The sequence below is a fragment of the Limulus polyphemus genome, unplaced genomic scaffold, assembly GCF_000517525.1.
Source record: "Limulus polyphemus unplaced genomic scaffold, Limulus_polyphemus-2.1.2 Scaffold5852, whole genome shotgun sequence".
Classification (NCBI taxonomy): domain Eukaryota; kingdom Metazoa; phylum Arthropoda; class Merostomata; order Xiphosura; family Limulidae; genus Limulus; species Limulus polyphemus.
This window is the reverse complement of record NW_013671462.1, coordinates 47,309-56,384: the sequence shown is the minus strand read 5'-3', so window position 1 is coordinate 56,384 and position 9,076 is coordinate 47,309. Positions and strand designations below refer to the sequence as shown.

The window sequence follows — 9,076 nt, the reverse complement described above, 5'->3', positions numbered from 1 at the left end:
CACAAAGCTGTTGGTGCGTCACAACAGTCACTAGACAAGGAACGCTGTAATTGCTTTCTGTTGGCGGCTGTGCCTCGGTTCATAATTAAACTAAATTATTTTTATTGTGGCAAAAAGAAATCTTATGTTTAATGAATAGCAAGAACTTTTCATAGCATTATTACTATTAGCTTATTTTAATAATGCCTTTTCTTAAAAAAAATGTATATATATTTTCGTTTTCTTTAGATATGGCACGTTCTGTAATTGGACTGTACATTTCGGGATTTTTCTGTATTTTTCTGTCATTTTTTACTGGAGTGGCTGGTTGCTGGAAACGTTCCTATGGAAACGTCGTAGCCACTGGTCTTTTGGAACTATTTACATGTAAGTATGCCATATTATAAACCATCGAATAATTTTGTTTTTAATAACCACTTTTCTTGTTCTTGAAATGTGTATTTAGTAATTTTTAATTATGCAGTAAACATCTGAATTTTTTTTTTATGCGTATCAGAAACCGGGTGTTTGGACTAATCCTTTTCCAAATCTTTTCTAATAAATCTCAAATACGAGTACAGATTTTATAACTTGTAAATGTGTGTATGCCGTTAAACATGTATGCTTTCTTTCTATTATAATAAAACTACTTAATTAAATGTAATTTTAAATCACCTTTCTACTCAATAGCGTTAAGAACCGTATTGTACTTCAGTACAGAGATGTGGAATTACTTGCTTGGAACACGTTATTTTTAAGACAGCCCGGTTTAGACTAAAATTATTTCTCATTCTTCCAGTGCATGCCACGTTCGTTGTGATTGGATAATTCTTCGTCATGAAACGCTGAAATGAGCTAATCATTTTTCTCCTATCAAGTAATCAAAGAGGTTTTCAATACATTATTTCCCCGAAAGGGGGTCTAAAGCCGCCTGTTTTAATCACTTACACCACATTACAGTAGTGTGTCATCTGTCAGTCAGTCAGTAGACACTAAAAGGACGTCACATAAGGGACGCTTAACGTCGCAAGTTGTACTGTTCTGACGTCAGTTAAACGTGCGCATATCATGAATCACAAGAAGTAACACTATGTAGGCTACAACAGAGCTAGACACATGAACTTCAAAAGCAAAAAATAAAAATATTTATTACTCTTAATTTGGATTTCATTTACTTATGAAACAGAACACTTTCGGGGACCCTGCGGAAGTACATCTAATATATATATATATATATATACTATGTATACTAACTAGCTACTTTTTAACGACTCCCCAACTAATATTGAGTCACTGAGCGTCTAGAATCGAGGTGACACAGACAACAAAAAATATGAAAGATGTCTTTTTCGATTCTGTTTCATTTATCGAAGAGTATATGCCTGTAATTGGTTAACAAACGTCAGCAGCAGATTACAATGGTGTAATTGGTTAACAAACGTCAGCAGCAGATTACAATGGTGTAATTGGTTAACAAACGTCAGCAGCAGATTACAATGGTGTAATTGGTTAACAAACGTCAGCAGCAGATTACAATGGCGTAATTGGTTAACAAACGTCAGCAGCAGATTACAATGGTGTAATTGGTTAACAAACGTCAGCAGCAGATTACAATGGTGTAATTGGTTAACAAACGTCAGCAGCAGATTACAATGGAGAATGGAAATGTGGAGTGCATAGTTGTCGTTTAGAAAACTCTTGTCCATCAAGGTGGAAATGTCGAGTGCATGGTTGTCGTTTTGAAAGAGCCTTTGTCCACCAGGGTGGAAATGTGGCGTGCATAGTATGTGTGTTGTATTTTTGTTTACAGAGCATAGCTAAATGGGCTATCCGCGCTCTGTCTATCGCGGAGAATCGAACGGAATTTTAGGTTGTGAGCCAGTAAACTTACCGCTGACCCACTGGGGAATGTAGCGCATAGATATAATATATCTGGTACGACGCTCAGGCAAAACATGCAAGGCGTATTCTGTTCTACATGAATCAAAGGATCAATCCCTGCCACGAGAACATTCTCCACATCATTGAAACCACTCCAGAAGATTGCAATGCTGGAACCCCAGCTCCCAATGGTTCAGCGGTAAGTCTAAGGACTTACAACGCTAAAAATTGGGTTTCGATACCTGTGGTTGGCACAGCATAGATAGTCCACTGTGCTTATTAATAACCAAACAAAAGCAGTGTCGGGTCGGGACAGCTCCAGCAGACTTAGGTGTCTCATGTAATTTTCTCTTTATACAACACATCACAAACTTCTAACCCCTTATTGTGTACACTTTGTGTCTGAAGTACCTGTTATTTTGCGTTTGTATCTGAGTTTTGTAATACCCTTGTATGATGCGGTTAAATCCTTGTCACTGGTAAAATAATCGGTCAACTGGAACTCGGTCTCACTTTTCCGGCTTAACTCTTACTTTTTTTAAGGGTCCTGACTTGGTCTAGTGTTTAGTGTGTCTGGGCTGTTAATCCAAGGGTTCATGGTTCGCGACCCCTTGTCGAAGAAGTCAACAACGTGCTCCACACTTGAGTGTCTACTCAATACAACCACATCTCATGACCCAGTGTCTACCTTAGATTACCAATATGTCATTCACTTAGTGTCTGCCCCAAACTACAAATATCTTTACTCAGTGTCTACCTTAGATGACCAATATGTCGTTCATTTAGTATCTGCCACAAACTACAAATATCTTTACTCGGTGTCTACTCCGAACAACCACTTCTCATGACTCAGTGTCTACTTTAGATTACCAATATGTCGTTCACTTAGTATCTGCCACAAACTACAAATGTCTTTACTCGGTGTCTACTCCAAACAACCACTTCTCATGACTCATGACCCAGTGTCTACCTTAGATTACCAATATTTCAGGACTCAGTATCTACCCGAGTAGTGTCTATCCTAAAGAACCAGTACCAATATGTGAGGACTCAGTATTTATCCCAAAGTGCCAATGTATTATAACTCAGTTTATCCCAGATTACCAGTGTGTTATGACTTAATGTATACCCTGAAGTACCAGTATATCATGACTCGGTGTCTACACTTTTTGCTAATATGCAAAGACTCAGTACCTCTTCTAAAGTACTAGATATCATGACTTAGTGTTCATTCCGGATTACTGTTGTGTCATAACTCACCATCTACCCCAGAGTAGAAATATGTCTGGGCTCAGTTTTTACTCCCTAGGTACCAACATGTCAGGATTCTACCTCGAAGTGCCGTGTTCATATTATGTACTGTATTACTAAAATGTTTCAAACATATATTATTTATTAATTGTGTGCCAAATAAAAATAATATAGCCTCTAAAACATTTACTTAACATTGTATGGTGTTTAGTGTTTTAGACCTAAATGAACAGTACCTTATGTGGCATCTGACCTAAACGACTAAGTCAAAGACTCAAAGTTCAGGCATAACGTCCCGAAACTTAGAACTACTGACCACAGGAAAGGAGGGGCATCCGGTCAGCAACACTCGTCACCCATGCGACTACTCTCAGCCGAAGAGCAGGATTGATTGTCACATTTATAATGCATCTACAACTAAAAGTGTGCAGCACGTTCAGCATCATATCGTGGGCTCGAACCTTCAGGACAGCAGCCTAGTTACTATCGGCCCTAATTAACATCGATAATTCCCGAGATTAAGTGCTACGTTCGTGTGACTCTTACGTTAGAAGTGATCCTGTAAACAGTAATAGCATGGACGTACAAGTGTGACTCTTATTTTACAAGTGATCCTGTAAACAGTAATAGCATGGACGTACAAGTGTGACTTATTTTACAAGTGATCCTGTAAACAGTAATAGCATGGACGTACAAGTGTGACTCTTATTTTACAAGTGATCCTGTAAAACAGTAATAGCATGGACGTACAAATGTGACTCTTATTTTACAAGTGATCCTGTAAACAGTAATAGCATGGACGTACAAGTGTGACTCTTATTTTACAAGTGATCCTGTAAACAGTAATAGCATGGACGTACAAGTGTGACTCTTATTTTACAAGTGATCCTGTAAACAGTAATATCATGGATGTACAAGTGTGACTCTTATTTTACAAGTGATCCTGTAAAACAGTAATAGCATGGACGTACAATCAATTTGGTGCACAAATAGTTTAAATAAATATGTTTAAAACCCTTTCAGTGACTCTAAAGGAAGAAAGACGCAGAAAAAGAGAAACCCAGAAACTGAAATTTCCTGGACTTCAATTGAAAACTCTAATATTAGTGTGACAGTTATTGGTAAATTCAAAACTAAGTTGATGGGTTTCACTCTATATTTACTATTTTAAAGATCTAACAATAAAAATAATATATAAGGAAAGAAAAAAAGCGGTCACAATGACAAAAGTCAGGAAATGTTTTAGAGTTTGTTCACAATGGCAAGTGACATAAAACCTAGTAATTTCACCCAGTTTATTTGGTCAGTTCTTTACACCATTGGTTTTTAAACTTCTTCGTCGGCGGACCACCTTCCGGTCCTACCCTATCATCTTTCGTTTGCCACAGAAAAAAACAAAACAAAAACTAATCATTGTTAATGGCAAGAATGGTACTGCTTTTTTATGTGGCTCGCATTTTTGGCCACCTGGGGAACCATCGCGAACCATCAGTGGGTTGCGGACCACACTTTGAGAACCACCGAGTGTATGATAGGCAATATCATAAAATTGATAACTGTTACTGGTAGTGAACGATAACAACGAGGATACCCAAGTGGTAACCTAAGGCAGAATGGTTATAAACACTTTTTTTGTGGTATGCCTATTACTCATAATTACATCTAATTATTATTACTTGTAATTTTTATTGGAGATTTTAAGCAGCTCTTGTGGTAGAAATATTACGTAAATAATTAAAGAAATAAAAGTGTTAACATTTCTTAAAAGGAAATAACCACACTTATAAATAAATTCAATGTATATGTTTTTGATACGAAAAGTAGTTAAGTCTTGCGCAGGTTTACACATTTCCTTCTTTTAAGTACCGCGTTCTTAACCGAAATAAAAAGGTTCTGTTATAAAAGGAAACCCACAGAATTACTTTGTATTTTTAACACCCTCAGCTCTCCTCGTTGCAGCTGCTATGGGCCTGTGGCATGGAGTACATCACTACGACTACCAAAAACTGAAAGACCACATGGCTTATTTCGGTTGGCCAGAAGTAAGTATGATAGGACAAATTAGAATATAATGCATATAACTTCTTTATGGATCACAAAGTAGCCATAGCAGGATTTCACCAAAAGTTAAAGCCATTATGAATAAGAAGAGGCCGACAGGCTGTAGTCTTCATAATGTTAAATTACTAAGCCTGTTACTACAAGTGATGGGACGAACATTTGTAAAGTGTATGTGATTTGAACTTTAAACTGGGCGAACTGGAGTGATCGTACTGATCTTTTTTTTGACGTATTTTCTCACGGGCTTTATTAAAGAAAAGCCAAGTGTAGATGATTCGTAGTAATATCAAAATTGAGTTGAAAGTTTGTATTCACTGTGTTTTAGAATATCTTGACAGAGTTATCGATATTATTTATTGTCTGGTACCGAGTTAAATTTTGTGCGTGATGTTTAGTAACTTTTATTAAATTGTTAGCATTGCTTTTAACGAATTACATGTTATTTATTACTTTTTAATTTCCCAAATTTATAAACATTATCTACATTATACTTGGATTACTGCATGGGTAGCTCAGATTTAAGTTTTTTTTTATTAAGCATTTTAATATTTATGTTAGTTCGAGTCTAGTGCTCTTAAATATGTTTTGCGACGCCATCTATGGAGCTGTATTAGAGCCTAAATAAAGATTTTATTTATATTTAGAAATTTATCGATAAGCATTCGTCTTTTGAAAAAAAAAACGCTTAAAAAAATTTGAAAGCTTCTCAATAAAATAAAAAAAAACACAGAAAACTCAGTTTTATACACGATATCATGGATGTTTCCCTGACATATCTAGATATAGTAAAATACCAATTTTAATACATAGACTTAAAATAAGACCCAAAACTCTAGCGCTTTCGAATAGTTGACTATTCTTCTTCAGGACCCTTTGTTCTCCTGAAGAATAGCCAACTATTCGAAAGCGCTCGGGTTTGGGGTCTTATTTTAAGTCTATTACACTTTATATGTGATCCTTTGTGCTAACTCTTTTATCAAAAAAAATAAAATTTAAATACATGAAATTTACATAATAACAGCAACAAAAACTAACACGTAATACCCTGAAGTTTTTAGGTAGTTTTGTATCTTACTAAAGTGCTTTGAAATCCTCGTAAATTGACGTGTGGATAGGTATAGTGACTTTCCATAACTGAAATGAGATTCGGGCGAGTAATTATCTAGTGGACAGAAAAGGCTTTGTTTGTGTTTGAGCGCAAGATTACACAATTGTTTATCTGCGCTTTGCCTACCGTTGGTATTCCAACCCTGATTTATAGGGTTAAAGTCCCTAAGAAAAACCTACTGGGATTTAGCTAGTAACAGTTTGTACATGATTCGCGTTTGCTCTCATTGTCTCTAACGTTTGTAAACAACCACAGTATTAAAATATTTCAATAGCATTTCTAGTACACATATTCGGATTTTTTTTCTTTATTGATTGCCACTTGCATTAGTTTCAATTTCTCTTCCAGGTTTTGAAACAGCCAGGAGGAAGTGACTTTTACTATGGTTGGTCTTACCTACTGTCGTGGATCGGTGTGGGTTTGAATCTCATTGCCGCCATTTTGTTGTTATGTGGTGCCCATTGCTTACGTCATGAAAAGAAGAAGGAAAAAACTAAGTACATGCACTATCTGATGCCAGTATACCCCGAGAAAAGACAGCTGTATGGCTACGGATATGGCTATCCTGGTCCTTATTACCAGTATGGATATGGCTATTAATCATAACACAATAGCTACAGAATTTATCGCAAGTTCTTCCAGGTCTGATCACAGCGTCATCTGGAAGCTCGAGATTGATTTATAGTGCACGTGCTGTAACGAATGAAACTGCGAGAAATATACCATTGAAAATGTACTTTATAATTCTGAACGAAGTTTAAAATGTGACTGTCAGAACTGTGAATGAAATCTAAAAATGTAATTGGCAGAATTTTCCAAGAAATTTAAAAATGTAACTGTCAGAGAAATTTAGTAACCAATACTGTGAAAGACATCTTGGAATGTAACAACAACGAGGGCTACGAAAGAGGTGTTAAAAATATTTGTCTGTACTATTAACGAAGTTTAAAATGTGTTTGCATAATTGTGGAAGGATTTTTAAATTGAAATTTTCAGAATATTCGGATAAAAAACAAGACTGTAGCTATAGGAACCGAGAAAAAAATTTAAGTAAATTTTCAGATCCGTGGAAAGTCAAAAATGTAACTAAGTGTCAGATAAACGGATAAACTACCTGATTATTTTACATTTGTAATTTAATTTGTTTCAAAGTGAGAAGATTTTATATTAACATTTCATGAGCCTCCAGTGGCACAGCGGTATGTCTGCGGACTTACAACGCTAGAGACCGGGTTTCGATACCCGTGGTGGGCAGAGCACAGCTAGCCCATTGTGTAGCTTTCTGCCTAACTTCAAACAAACATTTCATGAAACCAACGGAGTAGTTATAAATTAATGTACATACGAGTGCCACAACACTGTCGAATGTAATATTTTATAGAAGTAGCAGGCTAATTACTAAAGCAAACTCATTTGATTTTCAAGACATCAAAGAACTTTTCTTAGAACGTTGAAGTAAACTATTACATTGCTGTATGAAGTATTTTCTAATATTTATGGGGTTACTAACAAGTTCTTATTTACGACGTGATATACTGTGAACAAGAATATCACTAAAAATACTGAGAATAGAAGTAAAGGATATTTTAGAAATAAATATACTGAATCTGTATATATATACATTTCATTATTTACTTTTGATATATGTGTTTTACTTGGAAGTAGCAGATCCAATGATCAGTCTTTCTATAATCTTTGTTTGACGTTTCAGATGATAGAGGGCGTTGTTATTCAGATGCTATCCAACTAAGAAAAATATTTATAACAATACTGTATTTTGATGTGCCTGTTTCGTCGAAATAAAATCTTAAATATTTCACACTCTTTACTCCATTGTCAAAACTGATTATGTTATCCTATCATTATATTTAATCTGTATTTCATATAAAAATAAATATAAGAAAACACCATACCATGTATTAACATTATGCATGACTTGTATCAACTTTGACCAACAATGATAATAAAAGACTAGCAGATACTGCTGCAAACAGTACCTAAAATAGGCTTAACTAAGAAGTTAATATTCTATAGAATAGCCCAAAAGATGTTGGATATCAGAATATTCATCATGACTTCTTAACGAATCCGCGTCATGTCAAAGTGACATCAGAAGAACAACAGAGAAATTCAAGATGGCCGTCAAAATTCACAAATGCTTTATTGTATGCGTCAGAAAAAATAACTAAACAAACTGTATAAAAATGCATAGAAAGCATATTTTATGTTGTAGCATCAATTTAACAGCGTAATAGGCTTTCTATATATGATTTTGAAAGGTATAAACCAAAGAGAAAGAAAATGTCGAAAAATTAAAATAATTGTTTGAAAATGCAGTTTGACAAATTCAAACGCATCATAGTAATATATACAACTGTACCATCTATTGAAGATATTTATTTTCAGAATCACTGTTTACCTCTGTTTAGCAATGACACAAGAGTAAACACATTGAACGTGTACTCCTCGTTACAAACACCATTGCAGTCACAGACCATGTCATCTAGTAGCTCTTTTCATAAAGTACGTGTACTCCTCGTTACAAACACCATTGCAGTCACAGACCATGTCATCTAGTAGCTCTTTTCATAAAGTACGTGTACTCCTCGTTACAAACACCATTGTAGTCACAGACCATGTCATCTCGAGCTGCTACTGACTGTGTCATAAATACGAGCATTTCAACTCATCATCAAATTCATAGCTGAATTCTGTATATGGCGGAAACTCGTGTCTGGATATTAACACGTTTTCCCAAATCCAAAGTTGGAACACGCATAGCTTGCAGCATAAACA

General features: G+C 35.4%; 1 protein-coding gene across 1 annotated transcript; it reads left to right on the top strand.

The window, feature by feature from the left end:
- Nucleotides 1–230: 230 nt before the first annotated feature.
- LOC106473058 lies at nt 231–7,994 on the top strand. The gene is made up of 3 exons (XM_013933736.2): nt 231–366; nt 5,056–5,153; nt 6,629–7,994. The coding sequence occupies exons 1-3, from the start codon at nt 231–233 to the stop codon at nt 6,878–6,880; spliced, it is 486 nt and encodes a 161-aa protein (XP_013789190.1). The 3' UTR covers nt 6,881–7,994.
- The last annotated feature ends 1,082 nt before the right edge of the window (nt 7,995–9,076 follow it).

Excerpts from the sequence above, each read along its gene's own strand:
- LOC106473058 (XM_013933736.2), top strand. The coding sequence starts at position 231 with ATGGCACGTTCTGTAATTGGACTGTACATTTCGGGATTTTTCTGTATT. Across the intron at positions 367-5,055 it reads TCTTTTGGAACTATTTACAT|CTCTCCTCGTTGCAGCTGCT; the intron begins GTAAGTATGCCA and ends TAACACCCTCAG. Across the intron at positions 5,154-6,628 it reads CTTATTTCGGTTGGCCAGAA|GTTTTGAAACAGCCAGGAGG; the intron begins GTAAGTATGATA and ends TTTCTCTTCCAG.